Source organism: Macaca mulatta, chromosome 11, assembly GCF_049350105.2.
Source record: "Macaca mulatta isolate MMU2019108-1 chromosome 11, T2T-MMU8v2.0, whole genome shotgun sequence".
Classification (NCBI taxonomy): domain Eukaryota; kingdom Metazoa; phylum Chordata; class Mammalia; order Primates; family Cercopithecidae; genus Macaca; species Macaca mulatta.
This window is the reverse complement of record NC_133416.1, coordinates 127,600,235-127,623,418: the sequence shown is the minus strand read 5'-3', so window position 1 is coordinate 127,623,418 and position 23,184 is coordinate 127,600,235. Positions and strand designations below refer to the sequence as shown.

General features: G+C 47.9%; 1 protein-coding gene and 1 non-coding gene across 7 annotated transcripts in view; one reads left to right on the top strand and one right to left on the bottom strand.

Annotated features, from left to right (window-relative positions):
* SIRT4 (sirtuin 4) overlaps positions 1 to 23,184 on the bottom strand; it is a 40,159-nt gene that overhangs the window by 7,019 nt on the left and 9,956 nt on the right. The window contains exons 1-5 of one of the 6 annotated variants that reach the window (XR_013401564.1): positions 22,396 to 22,453; positions 20,124 to 20,621; positions 15,221 to 15,515; positions 14,875 to 15,087; positions 7,938 to 7,954 (exon numbers count right to left, since the gene is read on the bottom strand). Coding sequence is in view for 3 of the 6 variants with exons in the window: in XM_015152956.3 (XP_015008442.2) it covers positions 14,935 to 15,087; positions 15,221 to 15,515; positions 20,124 to 20,621; positions 22,396 to 22,421 (972 nt within the window). In the remaining 3 variants the exon portion in view is untranslated. Of the gene's footprint in view, positions 1 to 7,937; positions 7,955 to 14,271; positions 14,593 to 14,730; positions 15,088 to 15,220; positions 15,516 to 20,123; positions 20,622 to 22,395; positions 22,454 to 23,184 lie in introns of those variants that run through there. The other 5 variants (XR_001448248.3, XR_013401563.1, XM_015152956.3 and 2 more) reach the window with 5 other exon arrangements.
* On the top strand, positions 14,629 to 14,735 carry LOC114671154 (U6 spliceosomal RNA). Its single transcript, XR_013401763.1, has one exon. It is a non-coding gene; the product is annotated as a U6 spliceosomal RNA (small nuclear RNA).

Below are 23,184 nucleotides of genomic sequence, written 5' to 3'. Positions count from 1 at the left end.
CTAGTCTTTTATTTACTTTATTTATTTATTTATTTATTTATTTATTTATTTATTTATTTTGAGGCGGATTCTTGCTCTGTCGCCCAAGCTGGAGTGCAGTGACGCGACCTTGGCTCACTGCAACCTCGCCTCCCAGGCTCAAGCGATCCTCCCGCCTCATCCTCCCAGGTAGCTGGGACCACAGGCATGCACCACCATGCCTGGCTAATTTTTGTATTTTTTTGTAGAGACAGAGTTTCACCATGTTGCCCTGGCTGGGCTCAAACTCCTGAGCTTAAACGATCCGCAGGGCTCGGCCTCGCAAAGTGTTGGGATTACACGCGTGAGCCGCTGCGCCTGGCTACTCTGCCTAGTCTTTTGTAAATATCATTTCTTCCAGCCTTGGAAGCTAAGTTGAATTAGAAAGACACTTCCAGGAAGCAAGCAAGCACCTTGAAACCTGAGTAATGATTAACAATCACCATCTACGAATTATTTACTCTGTACCAGGACTGTGTGTCCGTAAATCCTCTTGACAGCCCTATGAGGTATTGGCACTATTAGCAAATATTATTTTCCTATACTGAGGCTCAACAGGAGAGGTCACTTTTCCAGAGCTATCATCTAGTAAGCAGCAGAGAAGGAATTTGAACCAAGCAAGTCTAACAACAGAAAACACATGCTGAACCACTGCCCTTCCCTGTCTGAAGTGGTAGGCTTTCGTTTGAGCCAGACCTTGCCCCCATCTCATGATTCTGCCTTCATTTTCAACTATATATATATATATATATATATATATTTTTTTTTTTTTTTTTTTTTTTTTTTTTTGAGACGGAGTCTCGCTCTGTCGCCCAGGCTGGAGTGCAGTGGCGCGATCTCGGCTCACTGCAAGCTCCGCCTCCCGGGTTCACGCCATTCTCCTGCCTCAGCCTCCCGAGTAGCTGGGACTACAGGCGCCCACAACCGCGCCCGGCTAATTTTTTGTATATTTAGTAGAGACGGGGTTTCACCGTGGTCTCGATCTCCTGACCTTGTGATCCGCCCGCCTCGGCCTCCCAAAGTGCTGGGATTACAGGCGTGAGCCACCGCGCCCGGCCAATTTTCAACTATATTAAACCATTTTTCTTCAACGACTTTCTTTTCTAAATAAAAGACTTCACCACACTCTACAAGCTAATTTTGACACTATAGTCATGAAATATAATAAACATTAACAAGCCAGGCATGGTGGCACGCACCTATGGTCCTAGCTACTCAAGAGGCTGAGGCAGGAGGATCTCTTGATCCCGGGAGTTTGAGACTGCAGTGAGCTATGATCACATCACTGCACTCCAGCCTGGGTGAAAGAGTGAGACCCTGTTTCAAGCTACTAGGGAGGCTGAGGTGGAAGGATCCCCTGAGCCCAGGAGTTGGAGGCTGCAGTGAGCTGTCATCATGCCACTCACTCCAGGCTGGGTGACAAAGAGACACGCTATCTCAAACACACACACACACAAAAAAAACCCAAACAAAAACAAAACAAAACAAAAAACCAATAACAGCTTGCATTTCTTGAGCACTTATTGCATACTTCCTTGTTCTGAGTTTTCCACATCTCATCTCATTAAATGTTCAAACCAGTTCTGTGATATTGATATGAATATCAATTGATATTGATATGTTGATATTTCATGGATGAGGAACTACAAATTCAGAGAAGTTAAGTCATTTGTCCAAGATCACACAAATGGCAAGATCAGGATTTGGCCAGGTCTGTCTGATGGCAGTGCCCCAGCTCTTAACCACTAAGTCACTCAGTTCAATTCCTCTGTTAGTATTTATGACTATATTGACATTGAAATTCACCAGAGCTAGGCCAGGGGCAGTGGCTTACGCCTGTAATCCCAGCACTTCGAGAAGCCTAGGCGGGCAGATCACTTGAGGCCAGGAGTTTGAGACCAGCCTGGCCAACATGGCGAAACCTCATCTCTACTAAAAAATACAAAATTTAGCTGGGCATGGTGGTGTGCACCTGTAATCCCACCTACTCGGGAGACTGAGACAGAAGAATCGCTTGAACCCTGGAGGCAAAAGTAGAAGTGAGCCAAGATCATGTCACTGCATTCCAGCCTGGGTGACAGAGTGAGACTCTGTCTCAAAAAAAAAAAAAAAAAAAAAAAGCAAAGTTGAGAAAAGACCATAGGAACTATCAAAAGGCACCATTAAGCAGTTTCAGACCACTGGAAACTGACAGAACAGCCACCACTTCTGGGTGTGTGGTAGGCAGTAAAAGACCTTCTTCCATTTGAAGAAAGGAGTGTGTATGGACTTACCTTTTGGCATAATTACTCCCTCGTTTTATTTATTTATTTATTTATTTAATTTTTTGAGATGGATTCTCACTCTGTCACCAGGCTGGAGTGCAGTGGCGCAATCTCGGCTCACTGTAACCTCTGCCTCCCGGGTTCAAGCGATTCCCCTGCCTCAGCCTCCTCAGTAGCTGGGACTACAGGTGAGCACCACGACACCCAGCTAATTTTTTGTATTTTAATAGAGATGGGGTTTCATCATGTTGGCCAGGATGGTCTCGATCTCCTGACCTCGTGATCTGCCCACCTTGGCCTCCCAAAGTGCTGGGATTACAGACATGAGCCACCGTGCCCGGCCCCTCATTTTAGTCATCCATCCAATGATTATTTACTGAACACTTACTCTGGGCCAGGAACCATACAAAATGCTGAGTATACAATGTATTTGGGGCTGACTACAAGACAATGATTTAGTGTTAGTATCTGTCTACAATTCAGTCTGCTCTGAGACTTTTTTTCCTACTCTTCAAACTGGCATCCTTATATATATTACACTGTATGCTCCAGATGGTGTCATGTCTTTTGCACAATAACCTTGTCATCCTTTTTTTTTTTTTTTTTTTTTTTTTTTTTGAGACGGAGTCTCGCTCTGTCACCTAGGCTGGAGTGCAGTGGCCGGATCTCAGCTCACTGCAAGCTCCGCCTCCCGGGTTTACGCCATTCTCCGGCCTCAGCCTCCCGAGTAGCTGGGACTACAGGCGCCCGCCACCTCGCCCGGCTAGTTTTTTGTATTTCTTAATAGAGACGGGGTTTCACCGTGTTAGCCAGAATGGTCTCGATCTCCTGACCTCGTGATCCGCCCGTCTCGGCCTCCCAAAGTGCTGGGATTACAGGCTTGAGCCACCGCGCCCGGCCAACCTTGTCATCCTTGAAGTTCTATAGTTGTAGGTACTGTTATATCCACATCTGATGGATAAGGAAACTGGCTTAAAGATGCAAGGGATTGCCAAAAGTCATTCCTGGGTGGCACAGCTGACCTTGGAACCCAAATCCAGATAATTCAGAGAAGTGCTATCAGATTGTGAACTTGTTGAAGGCAGAGTGAGGTGTCTTAGCCACTTTTGTTTCTCTACCTGCCTATAGGAGACACTCAATAAATGATTGCTGAATGCTAAATGAAGCGTTGGTCATCAGTGCTCAGGGTCTTTTTAATTCTTTGGCAGGCAAGAATGGAACTATTCTCAAATTCAAATTCAACAAGCATAAACTGAAGAACCCTTCTTTGCATACTGTGCTATGAAGAATTTCAAGGGATGCAAAATCAAGTTAGACCTGGCCTTAGTCTTCAACGAACTGTGAAGGCCATAAAAAAGTATTTCTTCAGTGAAAAGAAATTGCAAGTCCCTGTTGGATGGAAGAAAAGTTGGCTTTTAGGAAAATGGTGCTTACTTTTTTTTTTTTTTTTTTAAGATGACACAACAAACAAGAGAGAGAGCAGTCACAGGGCTACTAAAGGCCCTAAAGATATCCTCTGATGTAAAAATCTATCTCTTGGGCCGGGTGTGGTAGCTCAGGCCTGTAAATTCCAGCACTTTGAGAAGCCGAGGCTTGCTTGAGTCCAGCCTGGACAACACAGTGAAATCCCGTCTCTACAAAAAATCAACAAGGTGTTGCATGGCTGTAGTCCCAGCTACAGGCGAGATGGGAGTATTACCTGAGCCCTGAAGGTTGAGGCTGCAGTGAGACTGCACTCTGGCCTGGGTGACAGAAAGAGACCCTATCTCAAAAAAAAAGAAAAAAGAAAACAAACATAAAACCAACAACAAAATAACCCACCTCTTTTTCATCATCAAGGCTCGGGAAAGAGAATAAATTCCCTTAATAATCTTTAAATGAACATTTGTATGAAAGTAGGATATGCAAAACTAATTTAATGGCTAGGATGATTTGAATGAAGAAATAAGGAAATAAGCTGGATAGAGTAATTTGATGGAGAGATTACAAATTCCAGCAACCACATTGTCTTCGCAATGTCTACCGTATCACATATGTTCGTTAAATAATTGTTCAGCGAAGTTAGTGTGACCTACTGTTTCGCCGAAGCCAAGGAGAAAAAGCCACGTGGCCGTATTTACCTTTTCATGGCACGTGATGCTGTGTGACCAACCCGATCAACCTCTAGTCCACCGCCCCCCATCCTCCGCCAAAGGATGTGATTGTGATTGGATATCTTATGAGCACGTCGCTCTCGATCTCTCTTTTCTATTGGTCAATAGCGGCCCAGCACCCCCCCCCCCCGTCTATTTATGCCCCTCCCCGGCCCAGGCCCCGCCCCTCTGGCTCGCCCAGGAAACCTGAGTTGGCGCAGGCGCAGTGGCTGGTAATGGTCACCCCCACCCCCAGTGGCGTCCGCGTGAGGTGGCAGAGGGTCCCGTCTGTAGCTTCCTGGGGTCCTGGCGGCGCTCTTCTCCTGAGCCAGAATCCAGCAGGAAGGACAGAATGGGCGCTAGAGTGTGAAAAGAGGGCGAACTCACGTGGATGTGACTCTCCGGGTCGCTCTTCCCTGTCCCCCAGCTCCCCCTGCCGGTTTCCTGTGGGCATCGCCTTCATTGCTTTTATCCCGGGGACGGATTAGCGGGTAGGGAAAGTGGGGTGCGGGGAACAAAGGGGAGCTGAGAGAACAGATGGCCAAGCGGAGAGGCGAGGGGATGTTGGGCGAGCCACAGGCCTCTGAGGCGCCCCAAATCTACACTTAAATTTCCACCCCCACATTGAAGGGGGAAAAAAAACCGAAGAGATTTGCTGGTCTAACCTCCATGCTTTTGTATGTTGTTTCCTACCTTTTCCTACCTGGTGAAGGCATGTTTACCTTTCACAACCCAGCCTGGGTCACTTCTGGAAGTTTCTTGAGCTTTGTCCTTCTTCCCCAGGTACAGCTGCTGTTACCCCACCGGGTTTCTACAGCAGAAAGTCCGAGAGCGAACTCAGAACTGGACTGGCCTTCATTCCTGGCCTAGTCACCCTCTTGGTGACCTTGGGCAGGTTACCCGAAATAATAGTGCCCATATTGTAGGGTTGGGGGAATTAAGTGTGCAAATATGTTGTGTAAATGCTTTCTAAGTGCTTGTTGTATAGTAAATGTTCAATAAATATTATTTTCCTAAGGGGAAGGAGAGGAAAGGATAATGCACTTAAATTTTTCTTTAGAAAGTCTTTATTACATTAAGCAAGCCTTGGTTTGTCATCTTTTTCTATTTTTTTTTTTTTTTTACTTTTTATTACTATTATTTTTATTTTATTTTATTTTTTGAGATGGAATTTTGCTCTTGTTGCCCAGGCTGGAGTGCAATGGTGCGATCTCAGCTCACTGCAACCTCCGCCTCCCAGGTTCAAAGATTCTCCTGCCTCAGCCTCCCAAGTAGCTGGGATTACAGGCGCCGGCCACCATGCCCAGCTGATTTTGTGTTTTTAGTAGAGAGGGGGTTTCACCATGTTGGTCAGTCTGGCTGGTTTCGAACTCCTGACCTTGGGTGATCTACCCACCTCGGCCTCCCAAAGTGCTGGGATTACAGACTCATGTGAGCCACCGCGCTGGGCCTATTAGTAGTAGTAGTAGTAGTTTTTTTTGTTGTTGTTGTTGTTGTTTTTTTGAGATGGAATCTCACTCTGTCGCCCAGGCTAGAGTGCAGTGGCGCTATCTCGGCTCACTGCAAGCTCCGCCTCCCAGGTTCACGCCATCCTCCTGCCTCAGCCTCCCGAGTAGCTGGGACTGCAGGCACCCACCACCATGCCCGGCTAATTTTTTGTATTTTTCAGTAGAGACGGGGTTTCACTGTGTTAGCCAGAATGGGCTCGAACTCCTGACCACATGATCCACCCGCCTCGGCCTCCCAAAGTGCTGGGATTATAGGTGTGAGTCACCGCACTGACTGGCCTTTTTTTTTTTTTTTTTTTTTTTGAGACGGAGTTTTGCTCTGTCACCCAGGCCGGAGTGCAGTGGCATGATCTTGGCTCACTGCAGCCTCTGCCTCCTCGACTCAAGCAGTTCTTCAGCCTCAGCCTCCTAAGTAGTGGGATTACAGGCACTGGCCACCACGCCCGGCTAATTTTTGTATTTTTAGTAGAGACGGTTTTCACCATGTTGGCCAGGCTAGTCTGGAACTCCTGACCTCAGGTAATCGGCCCACCTCGGCCTCCCACTGAGCCCTGTTTGCAATTTTTTTTTTTTTTTTTTTTTGAGACGGAGTCTCGCTCTGTCACCCAGGCTGGAGTGCAGTGGCCGGATCTCAGCTCACTGCAAGCTCCGCCTTCCGGGTTCACGCCATTCTCCTGCCTCAGTCTCCCGAGTAGCTGGGACTACAGGCGCCTGCCACCTCGCCCGGCTAAGTTTTTTTGTATTTTTAGTAGAGACGGGGTTTCACTGTGTTAGCCAGGATGGTCTCGATCTCCTGACCTCGTGATCCGCCCATCTCGGCCTCCCAAAGTGCTGGGATTACAGGCTTGAGCCACCGCGCCCGGCTGCAATGTTTTTTAAAAGAGACAAACAGGTACACTTTGGGAGGCCGAGGCGGATGGATCACGAGGTCAGTAGATGGAGACCATCCTGGCTAACACGGTGAAATCCCATCTCTACTAAGAAAAAAAATACAAAAAAAATTAGCCGGGCATGGTGGCGGGCGCCTGTAGACCCAGCTACTCGGGAGGCTGAGGCAGGAGAATGGCGTGAACCTGGGAGGTGGAGGTTGCAGTGAGCCGAGATTGCGCCACTGCACTCCAGCCTGGGCGACAGAGCGAGACTGTGGTCTCAAAAAAAAAAAAAAAAAAAAAAAAAGCGACAAACAGGTACACAAAAAGGAAATGAAGCTCTGGGGAAGATGATTGTGAAGTCTAGTTAAAGAAGCTGGGCGCAGTGGTTCACAATGTAATCCCAGCCCTTCAAAAGGCCAAGGTAGGCAGATCACTTCAGGCCGGAAGTTCAACATGGCGAATCCCCGTCTCTACTAAAAATACTAAAATTAGCCAGGTGTAGAGACCCACGGGTGTAATCCCAGTTACTCGGTGGCTGAGGCACAAGAATTGCTTGAACCCGGGAGGTGAAAGTTGCAGCGAGCCGAGATCATGCCACTGCACTCCAGCCTGGGCTACAGAGTGAGATTCTGTCTCAAAAAAAGCACTCAATGTGGGCCAAAGGCAGATATGATGATTTCCTTTTCCATCATCCTGTCCATCTCCTAATGATAGTGACTGCATTTCCTTATTATGTGCCAGGTACTGTGCTACGAGCTTCACATGCATCATTGCCCTGCTTAATCTTAAAACCAACCCAATGAGGTAGCCACTATTATCTTCATCTACAAAGAGCCTGAAGTTAGACAAAAATAACTTGCCCAAGTCTTCTAACTAGTAAGTAGAAAAACTGGGATTGAGGCTGGGTAAGGTGACTCACACCTGTAATCCCAGCACTTTGGGAGACCAATGTGGGAGGATCGCTTGAGTCCAGGAGTTTGAGACCAGCCTGGACAACATAGTGAGATCCTGTCTTTACAAAAAATTCAAAAATTTATCCAGGCATGGTGGTACGCACCTGTAGTCCCAGCTACATGGGAGGATTCCTTGTGCCAAGGAGGTTGAGACTGCAGTGAGCCCTGTTCCTGCCACTGCACTCCAGCCTGGGTGACAGCAAGACCCTGTCTCAAAAAAAAAAGTTGGGGGACGTTGAAATCCAAGTCAATCTATAACCTAAGAGTTGTTTTGTTTTGTTTTTGAGACAGTCTCTGTCACCCAGGCTGGAGGGCAGTGGCACGATCTTGGCTCACTGCAGCCTCTCCCTCCCAGGTTCAAGCGATTATTGTTCTTGTGAGACCCCTCAGTACAATCTCTGACAGTTGGTCATGCTGCCTAGGAGTGTTGGATTTCCTATTGGTCCTTCCTCTGATCCACTCAGAAAAACTTTAGTTCACTTTTGCAAAAGTAGTAGCTGGGATTACAGGTGTGCACCATCACACCTGGCTGATTTTTGTATTTTTAATAAAGACAGAGTTTGGCATGTTGGCCAGGCTGGTGTCAAACTCCTGGCCTCAAGTGATCCACTCACCTTGGCATCCCAAAGTGCTGAGATTACAGGCATGAGTCACCTCACCTGACTACCTAAGAGTTTTAATTCCATTCTATATTCCTTTTCTAATAAATTGAGAAAAAGACAAAAAAAGAAAAACCTAGGCTGGGCACGATGGCTCACACCTGTAATCCCAGCACTTTGGGAGGCCGAGGTGGGCAGATTGCTCGAGGTCAGGAGTTCAAGACCAATCTGGCCAACATAGCGAAGCCCTGTCTCTACTAAAAATACAAAAAATAGCTAGGTGTGGTGGCAGGTGCCTGTAATCCCAGCTACTTGGGAGGCTGAGGCAGGAGAATCACTTGAACCTGGGGCGGGGGTGAGGGTGGGGGCGGGGGTGCAGAGGTTGCAGTGAGTGAGATCGTGCCATTGCAGTCCAGCCTGGGTGACAGCGCTAGACTGTCTCCAAAAAAACAAAACAAAACAAAACAAAAAACCTCCTTTCTTGGATTAGTCTAATTTCTTTCTTCATGAAGTAGAAATTACCTGTATTGTGACATAAACGTTAAGTAAAAAATCTATATCTCAAAGCAGTGTATTGAATCTCAGCAAGGATAATATATTTTGAATTAATTATTATATCTGGGCAGTCGGGTGCAGTGGCTCATGCCTGTAATCCTAGCACTTAGGGAGGCTGAGGTGGGTGGATCACGAGGTCAGGAGATCAAGACCATCCTGGCTAACTTGGTGAAACCCCGTCTCTACTAAAAAAAATACAAAAAAATTAGCCAGGCGTGGTGGCGGGCGCCTGTAGTCCCAGCTACTCGGAGGCTGAGGCAGGAGAATGGCGTGAACCTGGGAGGCAAAGCTTGCAGTGAGCCGAGATCACGCCACTGAACTCCAGCCTGGGCAACACAGCGAGACTCCATCTCAAAAAAAAAAAATTATTATATCTGGGCAACTTCTGTTGGGTGAGTTGGATGATGGTCAGGGTGACCAACTCATCCTGGCTTTAACACTGAAAATCCTGCATCCTGTGAAACCCCTCACTACGGGGCAATCTGTGATAGTTGGTCACGCTACCTAGGAGTGTTGGATTTCCTATTGGTCCTCCTCTGATCCACTCAGAAAAACTTTAGTTCACTTTTGCAAAAGTTCACCTTTATGTATGCCCAGGCATCTCTTGAGGGGTAAACTTTCATTAAGTGAGTTAATGTATTGTTAAATGCTTTGCACAGTGTTTGGTTTACGGCATGTGCTCAATAAATGCTTGGAGTTTTTTGGTTTGTTTTTGTTTTTTTGAGCGGACTTTCGCTCCTGTCGCCCAGGCTGGAGTGCAGTGGTGCAATCTCGGCTCACTGCAACCTCTGCCTCCTGGGTTCGAGCAATTATCCTGCCTCAGCCTCCCAAGTAGCTGGGATTACATGCACCTGCCAGCACACCCAGCTAATTTTTTGTATTTTTGGTGGAGATAGGGTTTTGCCATGTTGGCCAGGCTGGTCTCGAACTCTTGACCCCAGGAGATCCACCCGCCTCAGGCTCCCAAAGTGCTGGGATTACAGGCATGAGCCACTGCACCCGGTCAATAAATGCTTGTATTTAAGGGAGAGGTAAGAGAAGGATATCCATTTATGAGAGCACTAAGAGGAAGAATATGAGTTAGTGGGGAGGAAGTTTCCAGTCTTATGTGCCTATTTGCCTGTGTGAATCCCACTTACTAAAACCATGACAGCAGAGCACAACTGCCGAGGCAACTGAGTGGAGACACAACGCAAAGTTATGCTTAAGGCTGGTGTTGTGCAGCTGGGACCGCAGAACCAGGCCAGTGGCAAACTGATAGCACCCACTACTAGTGTGTCACTCTAATGAAGGGTACATGCAAGTGGGTTAGGAGCTGCCACAATGGTAGAAAGCAAAAGACTTAAAGCAAGGAGACAGACGTGAGGAGTGTCAGCTTCAGGAAATACCACCTTCCTCTTGGGGTGCATTTTTTGGTGGAAAGAATTCCATCTCAGGAGGAAATATGAACAAAGCAAACATTCCAAAGACTCTCCAGACTTGATTTCATCATTCATGCCAGTTCTGAGGTGCGAAAAGAGCCTGCCTTCCCTCTCTGGCTGCCTAATCTGCTCTCCATTGGCCATTATATTTTTTTTGTTTGTTTAAGTGCAGAAATCTTGGGCAAGGCCACTACATTGTAACCATTCCTGGTCTCCTTGGCCAAGTGTACTACTGGTTTTTACTTCAACTTTAGGCTGGCCACCTTTCCCACAATCTGATCATAATCTGCAGACAAATTAGATTGCTAAAAAAAGAAAAAAAACTATGCCAGACGTGGTGGCTCATGCCTGTAATCCCAACACTTTGGGAGGCCGAGGCAGGCAGATCGCTTGAGGTTAGGAGATTGAGACCAACCTGGCCAACATAGTGAAACCCCATCTCTACTAAAAACACAAAAATTAGTTGGACATTGTGGCGCACGCCTATAATCCCAGCTACTTGGGAGGCTGAGGCAGGAGAATCACTTGAACCCTGGAGTTGGGGGTTTCAGTGCACTGCACTCCAGCCTGGGTGACAGAGCAAGACTCCATCTCAAAAAAAAAAAAAAAAAGGAAAAGAAAAAGAAAAAAACTGGAAGAAAAGTCTACTTCACGGCCGGGCGCGGTGGCTCAAGCCTGTAATCCCAGCACTTTGGGAGGCCGAGACGGGCGGATCATGAGGTCAGGAGATCGAGACCATCCTGGCTAAGACGGTGAAACCCCGTCTCTACTAAAAAATACAAAAAACTAGCCGGGCGAGGTGGCGGGCACCTGTAGTCCCAGCTACTCGGGAGGCTGAGGCAGGAGAATGGCATGAACCCGGGAGGCGGAGCTTGCAGTGAGCTGAGATCCGGCCACTGCACTCCAGCCCGGGTGACAGAGCGAGACTCCGTCTCAAAAAAAAAAAAAAAAAGTCTACTTCAATTCTAGTCCTGGCTCTGACATTATATAGTGTGACCTTAGGTAAATCTGGATTTTAGTTTATTAAGAAATAAAATGGGCCAGGCACGGTGGTTCACGCCTGTAATCCCAGCACTTTGGGAGGCCGAGGTGGGCAGATCACGAGGTTAGGAGATCGAGACCATCCTGGCTAACATGGTGAAACGCTGTCTCTACTAAAAATACAAAAAATTTGCCGGGCATAGTGGCCAGCGCCTGTAGTCCCAGCTACTCGGGAGGCTGAGGCAGGAGAAGGGTATGAACCTGGGAGGCAGAGCTTGCAGTGAGCCGAGATCGCGCCACTGCACTCCAGCCTGGGTGACAGAGCGAGACTCCGTCTTAAAATTAAAAAACAAAAACAAAAAAAAAAAACTTTTATTTTTATTTTATTTATTTATTTATTTATTTTGAGACAGGATCTATGTCACCCAGGCTGGAGTGCAGTGGCACAATCATGGCTCACTGCAGCCTGGACCACCTGGGCTCAAGTGATCCTCCCACATCACTTCCCAAGTAGTTAGGACCACAGGTTTGTGCCGCTATGGCCAGATAATTCAGACAATTGTTTTGTATTTCTTTTTTTTTTTTTTGAGACAGAGTTTTACTCTGTCACCCAGGCTGGAGTGCAATGGCGCCATCTCAGGTACTGCAACCTCCGCCTCCTGGGATCAAACGATTCTCCTGCCTCAGCCTCCCGAACAGCTGGGATTACAGGCTCCCACTACCATGCCTAGCTAATTTTTTTTTTATTTTTAGTAGAGACAGGGTTTCACCATCCTGGCCTGGCTGGTCTCGAACCCCTGGCCTGTCAAATAAGGAAACAAAGGCATAAGGCCAGCACGGTGGCTCACGCCTGTAATCCCAGCACTTTAGGAAGCCAAGGCAGGTGGATCACCTGAGGTCAGGAGTTTGAGACCAGCCTGGCCAACATGCTGAAGCCCCCATCTCTACTAAAAATATAAAAAAATTAGCTGGACGTGGTGGCGGATGCCTGTAATCCCAGCTGCTCAGGAGGCTGAAGCAAGAGAATCACTTCAACCCAGGAGGTGGAGGTTGCAGTGAACTGAGATCATGTCACTGCACTCCAGCCTGGACAACAGAGCAAGACACTGTCTCAAAAGAAAGAAAGAAAAAAAAAAAAAAACGCCAGGCACGGTGGCTCACGCCTTTAATCCCAGCACTTTGGGAGGCCAAGGTGGGCAGATCACTTGAGGTCAGGAGTTTGAGATCAGACTGACCAACATGGAGAAACCCCGTCTCCACTAAAAATACAAAATTTGCCAGGTGTGGTGGCACATGCCTGTAATGCCAGCTACTTGAGAGGCTGAGGCAGAAGAATTGCTTGAGCCCAGGAGGTGGAGGATATAGTGAGCCAAGATCGTGCCATTGCACTCCAGCCTGGACAACAAGAGTGAAACTCCATCTCAAAAAAAAAAAAAAAAAAGGCCATCCACTGACTGGGCACGGTTGCTCACGCCTATAATCCCAGCACTTTGGGAGGCCAGCGCAGGTGGATCACTTGAGGTCAGGAGTTTGAGACCAGCCTGGCCAACATGGTGAAACCCTGTCTCTACTAAAAATACAAAAATTAGCCAGACGTGGTGGCGCATGCCTGTAATCCCAGCTATTTGGGAGGCTGAGGCAGGAGAATCGCTTGAACCCCGGAGGCAGAGGTTACAGTAAGCCAATATCGTGTCGTTGCACTCCAGCCTGGGCAACAAGAGTGAAACTCAGTCTCAAAAAAAAAGAAAAAAAAAATGTATGAAGTGTTCAGAATAGGCAGAAACAGAGTGGTTAGTTGTTGCCAGGGGCCTACAGGTGATAATTGCAGTGGTGGGAAACAGGAAATGACTGCTAATGGGCCCAAAATGTCTTCTTGGGATGATAAAAATGTTCTAGAATTAGATAGTAGTGATCAAAGCACACCTTTGTGAGCGCACCAAAAAACAAGTCAATTGTACATTTTTAAAGAGTATACTTTATGTTGTATAAATTATTATTTCAAAATTATTATTTTTAAAAGGGAAAAAGCCATGGCAGATTCTGGAACATTTAGTGTCTTAAAGAGCTACATGTCTAGGGCCAGGCGCAGTGGCTCACGCCTGTAATCCCAGCACTTTGGGAGGCCGAAGGCGGGCGGATCACGAGGTCAGGAGATCGAGACCATCCTGGCTAACATGGTGAAACCCCGTCTCTACTAAAAATGCAAAAAATTAGCCGGGCGTGGCGGCGGGTGCCTGTAGTCCCAGCTACTCGGGAGGCTGAGGCAGGAGAATGGCGGGAACCCGGGAGGTGGAGCTTGCAGTGAGCCGAGATTGTGCCACTGCCCTCCAGCCTGGGCCACAGCGCGAGACTCCGTCTCAAAAAAAAAAATAAAATTAGCTTTGGGGCCGGGCTCAGTAGCTCATGCCTGTTATCCCAGTACTTTGGGAGGCTGAGGCAGGTGGATCACTTGAGGTCAGGAGTTTGAAGCCAGCCTGGCCACCATGGTGAAACCCCATCTCTACTGAAAATACAAAAATTAGCTGGGTATGGTGGTGGGCGCCTGTAGTCCCAGCTACTCGGGAGGCTGAGACAGGAGAATTGCTTGAACCCAGGAGGCAGAGGTTGCAGTGAGCCAAGATCATGCCACTGCACTCTAGTCTGGGCTACAGAATGAGACTCCATCTCAAAAAACAAACAAACAAACAAAAAAAACGCCTGGGCATGGTGGTTCATGCCTGTAATCCCAGCACTTTGGGAAGCCAAGGCAGGCAGATCACTTGAGGTCAGGAGTTTGAGACCAGCTTGGCCAATATGGTAAAACCACATCTCTACCAAAACTATAAAAAATTAGCCAGGTGTGGTGTGGTACATGCCTGTAATCTCAGTTACTTGGGAGGCTGAGGCAGGAGAATCACTTGAACCCGGGAGGCGGAGGTTGCAATGAGCTGAGATCGCAACACTGCACTCCAGCCTGGGCAACAGAGCAAGACTCTGTCTCAAAAAAAAAAAAAAAAAGTTTTGGCCGGGTGTGGTAGCTCATGCCTATAATCTCAGCACTTTGGGTGGCTGAGGCGGGTGGATGGCTTGAGCTCAGGACTTCGAGACCAGCTTGGGTGACAAAGTGAGACCCTGTCTGTACAAAAAATACAAAAAATTAGTTGGTGTATGCATGTACATGGTGGTGCATGCCTGTAGTCCTAGCTACTTGGGAGGCAGAGGTGGGAGGATGGCTTGAACCTGGGAGGCAGAAGTTGCAGTGAGCCGAGGTCAGGCCATTGCACTTCAGCCTGGGTGATAGAGTCAGACCCTGTCTCAAAAAAAAAAAAAAAAAAAATTAGTGTTAGTGCTCTCTTCAGCAGCACATATGCTAAAATTAGAATGATACAGAGAAGGTTAGCATGACCCCCATGCAAGGATGACGTACAAATTCATGAAGCATTTCATATAAAGCTGAACAAATTTATTTTAAAAAAATGAGTTTTAATTAAGAATATCCAAACATTAAGATACCTAGAACCTTCTATACTTTGTCAGTGCACCCTACTCTGTCGAATGGGAACTGGAATCTGTTATCTGAGAAGGCAATTACCTTTAGCAGCAAGACTCAAGTGAGAGTCCCTGTTCCAGGTTCTGGAACATCAGGCTGTGGTTAGCGTGGGTCTATCAAAGGCAGCAACTCTCCACAACGAGAATTCAGTTTCAGACACGCCAAGTCATCTGACCGTGTGGGCCCAATGTTCAGTATTGCAATCGGCAGCTTCTTCTCCCGGGCAGTGAGGATAAACCTGTAACTGGAGTATACCTGCATGGGTAAAAGACACACATAACAATGTCTAGGTTCTCTAGCTCTAGAAAAAGTTAAACCAAAAAGGGGGTCTCTCCAGGACTCCCAATCCCACACAGGGGGCGGTTACCACTCTGGCCAAGTCAGATACCTGCAAGGATGATCCCACCACCAAGAGGGAGTCGGCTTCTTTTACACGCTTGTGCACAAAATCAACCTTGTCAGGGTTCACTGTGTCCCCGAAGAAAACGACATCTGGTTTCAGATGGCCTCCACATTGAACGCAGGATGGGACCTGAAAGCTCCGGACTTGCTCCTCTGAGAGAAAGACGTCACCATCAGGAGCCAGACCATAGGCCTCAGCACTCCAGGTGGGGTTCAGGACTTGGAAGCGCTCTTGCAGCACCCCCCGGGGAGTCTGTTCCCCACAATCCAAGCACAGGACCCTGGAACCAAGGAAGACGCTGACTGAACAGTATGTCCTTGGGAGGGACAAAGCTGTCAGAGATGTTTCGTCCCCAACCATTTTCAGCCCTTCCATTGCTGCCTCCTTTCCCTAACACACAATCCCCACCCCATTTTAGCCATACTTTCTATTTTTTTTTTTTTTTTTTGGAGACAGGGTCTGGCTGTTGCCCAGGCTGGAATGCAGTGGCATGATCTCAGCTCACTGCAGCCTCAACCTCCTGGCCTCAAGTGATCCTCCCACTTTGGCCTCCCAAAGTGCTGGGATTACAGGTGTGAAACACTGCGCCCGGCCCGTCTGTTTCCTTCCTGTACACTCCTTCCTAACCTTCTGCTATAGCTTACTTTTATGCTTAACATGACTGCAAATGCTTTGCCTGCTGGTTTCCTTAGTGCCCAAACCTGCGTTTTTCCCTCTATCCTTTCCCTTGCTCATCTGCCGCATTTGCCACTGTCTATCACCATCCCCTCTAAAATGCTTCTCCTCCTTGGTTTCCAGGACACAGTGTCTCCTGGTTCGTTCCCTTCTCACCTCTTTTTTTTTTTTTTTTTTTTGAGAGGGAGTTTCACTCTTATTGCCCAGGCTGGAGTGCAATGGCACAATCTTGGCTCGCTGCAACCTCCTCCTCATGGGCTCAAGTGATTCTCCTGCCTCAGCCTCCTGAGTAGCTGGGATTACAGGCATGCGCCACAACACCCAACTAATTTTTTTAGTATTTTTAGTAGAGACGGGGTTTCTCCATGTTGGTCAGGCTGGTCTCAAACTTCCGACCTCAGGTGATCCACCCACCTCGGCCTCCCAAAGTGCTGGGATTACAGGTGTGAACCACCACACCCGGCCCTCCTTTTCACCTCTGTAATCACCAGAGCTTGAGCCAGTGTGGGGGAGCATTTTGTGTCTGTTTTTATTTTTTTATTTTTATTATTTATTGTATTTATTTATTTATTTATTTATTTATTTGAAACAGAGTTTCGCTCTTGTTGCCCAGGCCAGAGTGCAATGGCACGATCTCGGCTCACCACAACCTCCGCCTCCCAGGTTCAGGCAATTCTCCTGCCTCAGCCTCCCAAGTTGCTGGGATTACAAGCATGTGCCACCACGTCCGGCTAATTTTGTATTTTTAGTAGAGATAGGGTTTCTCCATGTTGAGGCTGGTCTCAAACTTCTGACCTCAGGTGATCCACCCGCCTCGGCCTCCCAAAGTGCTGGGATTACAGGCATGAGCCACGACGCTCGGCCTATTTTTTTATTTTTTTAAGTGACAGGGTCTTGGCCAGGCGTGGTAGCTCTTACCTGGAGTGCAATGGCATGATTATAGCTCACTGCAGCCTCGAACTCCTAGGCTCAAGCAATCCTCCTGCCTTAGCCTTCCAAAGTGCTGGGACTACAGGTGTGAGCCACCACATCCAGCCTCATTTTTCTCCTTTTAGTTCTAGTCAGCCATCAGATTATGTTGATTTTCTTCTCTTAAAAGGCCCCCTGTGGCCAGATATGGTGGCTCACACCTTATAATCCCAGCACTTTGAGAGAGTAAAGAGAGAGAATCACTTGAGCCAAGGAGTTCCAGACCAGTCTGGGTAGACAGCAAGACCCTGTCTCTACAAAAAAAAATTTTTTTTGCTTGTCTTTTTGTTTTTTGGGACGGGGTCTTGCTCTGTCGCTCAGGCTGGAGTGCAATGGCGCGATCTCAGCTCACTGCAACCTCCGCCTTCTGGGCTAAAGCGATTCTCCTGCCTCAGCCTCCCGAGCAGGTGGGATTACAGGCGCCTGCCACCAGGCCCAGCTAATTTTTGTGATCTACCCACCTCAGCCTCCCAAAGTGCTGAGACTACAGATGTGAACCACCATGCCTGGCCAAAAAATATTTTTTTTAATTAGCTGGAGTTCTAATTACCTAGGAGTTCTAGGTTACAGGGAGCTATAATGGCACCATTGCACTATAGCCTGGGTGTATGAGCCAGACCCTGTCTAAATAAGAAAAAAAGGCCAGGCCGGGTGCGGTGGCTCACACCCATAATCCCAGCACTTTGGGAGGTCAAGGTGGGTGGATCACTTGAAATCAGGAGTTTGAGACCCGCTTGGCCAACATGGTGAAACCCCGTCTTTACAAAAATACAAAAAAATTAGCTGGGTGTAGTGGCGCGCACCTGTAATCCCAGCTACTCAGGAGGCTGAGACAGGAGAATTACTTGAACCCAGGAGGCAGAGGTTACAGTGAGCCAAGATCGGGCTGCTGCACACTCCAGCCTGGGTGACAGAGTGAGACTGCATCTCAAAAACAAAACAAAACAAAACAAAAAACCAACAACAACAAAAAACAGGCTAAGATAGAGGTAAGCAAATTATTTGTATTTTTAGTAGAGATAGGGTTTCACCGTGTCAGCCAGGATGGTCTCAAACTCCTGACCTCAAGTGATTTGCCTGCCTTTCTGCCTCCCAAAGTGCTGAGATTACAGGCATGAGCCACCGCACCCATCCCAGTTTCCTTTCTCTCTCTATTTTTTTTTTTTTTTTTTGATGGAGTTTCGCTCTTGTTGCCCAGGCTGCAGGCTGGAGTGCAATGGCACAATCTTGGCTCACCACAACCTCCACCTACTGGGTTCAAGCAATTCTCCTGCCTCAGCCTCCCGAGTAGCTGGGATTACAGGCATGCACCACCACGCCCGGCTAATTTCGTATTTTTAGTAGAGACGGGGTTTCTCCATGTAGGTCAGGCTGGTCTCGAACTCCCGACCTCAAGTGATCTGTCCGACTCAGCCTCACAAAGTGCTGAGATTGCAGGCGTGAGCCACCGCACCTGGCCAATTTCCTTTCTTAAATTTTTTTTTTGTAGAGACGGAGTCTGGCTGTGTTACCCAGGCTAGTCTTGATCTCCTAACCTCAAACAATCCTCCTGCCTCAGCCTCTTGAGTTGCTGGGATGACAGATATGAACCACAGCACCCTGGTGCACACAGTTTTCTTACAAGCAGTTTCCTGTGTCTCTCTTGCTTCAGATGTTCTCTGCCCATGGAAGCCTCCTTGGGAGGAGCAGAGTCAAAATGTTAGGGAATTAATTTCCCTAGAGTGATCCTGGACCCATAAGGGATGAAAGATGGTGAATAAATCCCTAGCTTCAGGGCCAAGCACAGTGGCTCACACTTGTAATCCCAGCACTTTGAGATGCCAAGGCAGGAGGATCATGTGAGCCCAGGAGTTTGAGACCAGCCTGGGCAACATAGTAAGGCTTCATCTCTACAAAAAAATAAAAATTAAATTAAAAATTAGCTGGGCATGGTGGCGTTTGTCTGTAGTCCCAGCTACTTAGGAGGCTGGGGTGAAAGGATCACTTGAGCCCAGGAGATTGAGGCTATAGTGAGCTATAATCACACCACTGCACTCCAGTCTGTGTGACAGAGTGAGAGCCTGTCACACACACATACACGTGCACACACAAACACAAAAGAAAAGAAAAAAGAAAAAAAAAATCACCCTAGCTTGCTTAACTTTTTTTTTTTTTGAGACGGAGTTTTGCTCTGTCGCCTAGGCTGGCATGTAGTGGCATGATCTCAGCTCATGATCTCAGCTCACTGGAACCTCCACCTCTCAGGTTCAAGCAGTTCTCCTGCCTCAGCCTCCTGAGTAGCTGGAATTACAGGTGCGTGCCACCACGTCCAACAAATTTCTGTATTTTTAGTAGAGACGGGGTTTCACCATGTTGACCAGGTTGATCTTGAACTCCTGACATCCCAAAGTGCTGGGATTACAGGCGTGAGCCACCACAACAGGCCTCAACTTTCTTTTAAAAAAAACATATGTGTATATATATATATGTGTGTGTGTGTGTGTGTGTGTATATATATATATAATTTACTTTATATAGAGACAGAGTCTCACTGTGTTGGCCAGGTTGGTCCTGAACTGTTGGCCTCAAGCAGTCTTCCTGTCTCAGCCTTCCAAAGTGCTAGGATTACAGGCATAAGCCATTGTGCACCATCCTCAACTTTTGTTTTCTTTTTTTTTGAGATGGAGTCTTGCTCTGTTGCCCAGGCTGGATTGCAGTGGTGCAATCTTGGCTCACTGCAGCAACCTCTGCCTCCCAAGAGATTTTCCTGCCTCAGCCTCCCAAGTAGCTGGGATTACAGGCATGTGCCACCACAACCACCTAATTTTTGTATTTTTAGTAGAAATGGGGTTTCACCATGTTGGCCAGGCTGGTCTTGAACTGCTGAGCTCACATGATCTGCCCGCCTCATTCTCCCAAAGTGCTGGGATTACAGGCATGAGCCACTGCGCCCAGCCCCAGCCCTCAAGTTTCATTGAGCAATCCTCCAACATGTCCTAGACAGTTGGAGGGTTCCTCACAGGACTGAACCCCAGTGCCCAAAGCAGTAACCCACTCATTAACACACCCTTTCCTGGCTTTCCTCTCTTTTCTGTTTTACATCCTCACTCCGTCAATGAATTTACTGGAATCAACTCCAAAGTAAACAACTTGTTCTGAAATCCTTTTCTCAAGGTCTAAGACTGCGGTGATCAAGACAGCCAAGGTTCCTACTCTCCCAAAACAACACACGGGTTTGCGTTCAAACCATGTACACCTCCTGCACCTGTGCATGCATCCGTGGAGCTCTGTCAGGCGCCGACTCCCTGCCTTGGTGTGCAAGGCATCCACATTTTGGGTCACCAACCAGTACAGCTTTCCGAGTTTCTCCCAGGTACTCAAAGCCCAGTGTGCAGGGTTCGGCTGGTGGGAGGAGAATTGAGGCCAGCCCACAAAGTTTCTCGCCCAGTACCGCTGGCGGATTGGGGCACTCCGGACAAAATCGCCATGCTGGATGGGCCTGCGGTCAGTGCGGGCATAAAGCCCCACCTTTTCTGACCTGTAGTCTGGTATCCCCGACTCGGTGGAGATTCCTGCCCCAGTCATTACGAGGAGTCTCTTGGAAAGTGTGATGAAGCGCTGTAACTCTTTGACCTTCTCAGGGTCCAAAGGAGGACTTGCTGGCACAAATAACCCAATGGAAGCTTTCGAGCACTGCCAGCTGGGGTTTGCGATCCAACGGCCTTTTGCTGACTTGAAAGTCAACCCAAAGCTCATCTTCATTCTAGAGAAAAAGAAACCTCATGTGAGAAAGTGGGGTGTTGGCCGGGCGCGGTGGCTCACGCCTGTAATCCCAGCACTTTGGGAGGCCGAGGCGGGTGGATCACAAGGTCAGGAGATCCAGACCACGGTGAAACCCCGTCTCTACTAAAAATACAAAAAAAATTAGCCGGGCGCAGTTGTGGGCGCCTGTAGTCCCAGCTACTCGGGAGGCTGAGGCAGGAGAATGGCATGAACCCGGGAGGCGGAGCTTGCAGTGAGCCGAGATCCCGCCACTGCACTCCAGCCTGGGCCACAGAGCGAGACTCCGTCTCAAAAAAAAAAAAAAAAAAAAATTAAAAAAAAAAAAAAAAGAGAAAGTGGGGTGTTTTTTTCTCATTTTTTGTTTCTTTGTTTGTTTTGTTTTTTGAGACAGAGCCTCCCTCCGTTGCCCCGGCTAGAGTACAGTGGCGCAATCTCATCTCACTGCAACCTCCGCCTCCTAGGTTCAAGTGATTCTCCTGCCTCAGCCTCCCAAATAGCGGGATTACAGGGGTGTGCCACCACACCCAGCTAATTTTTTAGTATTTTACTAGAGACAGAGTTTCACCATGTTGGCCAGGCTGGTCTCAAACTCCTGACCTCAGGTGATCTGCCTGCCTCGGCCTCCCAAAGTGTTGGGATTACAGCCGTGAGCCACCGCACCTGGCCCCATTCATTCTTTTTTGAGCCAGCATCTCACTCTGTCACCCAGGCTGGAGTGCAGTGGCATGATCTTGGCTCACTGTAACCTCTGCCTCCCGGGTTCAAGTGATTCTCCTGCCTCAGACTCCAGAATAGCCGGGACTATAGGTGAGTGCCACCATGCCCAGCTAATTATTGTATTTTTAGTAGAGATGGGGTTTCACCATGTTGGCCAGGCTGCTCTCGAACTCCTGAGCTCTAGTGATCTGCCCGCCTCGGCCTCCCAACGTGCTGGGATTACAGGTGTAAGCCTCCAAGCCTGGCCCTAATAAGTCAGGTTTTGTTTGATTTTGTTCATGTAATTAAGCACACATACACACTCCTTTTATTTTTTCATTTCCCCCTTATTTTAGTTTACCTTCCACTGCAAGCTCTGCTACTTGGATACATCAGAGAGACAAGACCCCTGCCTGTCAGCTTTTCTAGCTGTAACTATATAGGGCCAGGTGCTGTGGCTCACGTCTGAAATCCCAGCACTTTGGGAGGCTGAGGTAGGCAGATCACTTGAGATCAGGAGTTCCAGACATGCCTGGCCAACATGGTGAAACCCCGTCTCTACTAAACCTACAAAAAAATTTAGCCGGGAGTGGTGGCACGTGCCCGTAATCCCAGCTACTGGGGAGGCTGAGACAGAATTGCTTGAACCCGGGAGTGGGAGGTTGCAGTGAGCCAAGGTCGCGCCATTGCACTCCAGCCTGGGCGAAGAAGCGAGACTCCGTCTCAAAAAAAACCCTTTGACATATTATTTGATATAATGCATAAATCCTCTAGTGACATGCAACCTGTATGTAAACATTATTTTATGCTTGGCTTTCCAGATCTGAGATCAGGACCCCGCTTTCTCCTTGACATTCCACAGCAACACTTGAACAGCTAAACAAACACACATTCCGGTTTCCCGAGACCAAAGGGCCAGGGAAACCCCAGCTGAAAACGTGCATCAGCGGAACAACTGCTCTCTTCCAGGTCCCACCAAGGGCAAAGAGGAGAAATAGAATCCCTCACAAGAAATCCACAACTTCTAGAAAACCGCAGCACGCACAGAACACACTTACCTCTCACAGCTCTGCGGACACTTCATACCCCACAGTGGGGCTGTCTGATTACATTTGCATTTTGGGACATGTAGTCCTGAAAGATTAAATTATCAGAGAAAAACTACAAGTCCCATAATCTTCCGCGTCTCGCAATTGACGGCCCCAAATCATCCAGGATCGCCCCCTGTCGGCTCTTTCTGGTCAGAGGTCCTCTGTTAATATAAAAGCTTTTTAATCATGGATTGTTTTCAATTTTTGTGGGCACTTAGTAGGTGTATATATTTATGGTGTACATAAGTTTTTTGTGTGTGTTTTCTTTTTTCTTTTCTTTTAAGACGGAGTTTTTCTTTTGAAAAAACTCCAGGCTGGAGGGCAATGGCACGATCTCGGCTCACTGCAACCACCCCCTGCCAGGTTCAACCGATTCTCCTGCCTCAGCCTCCAGAGTAGCTGGGATTATTATTTATTTATTTATTTATTTATTTATTTATTTATTTATTTATTGAGTCAGAGTCTCGCTCTGTCGCCCAGGCTGGAGTGCAGTGGCGAGATCTCGGCTCATTGCAAGCTCCGCCTCCCGGGTTCACGCCATTCTCCTGCCTCAGCCTCCCCAGTAGCTGGGACTACAGGCGCCCGCCACCACGCCCGGCTAATTTCTTTTTGTATTTTTAGTGGAGACAGGGTTTCACCATGTTAGCCAGGATGGTCTCAATCTCCTGACCTCGTGATCTGCCCACCTCGGGCTCCCAAAGTGATGGGATTACAGGCGTGAGCCACGCGCCCGGCCTATTTTTGTAGTTTTAGTAC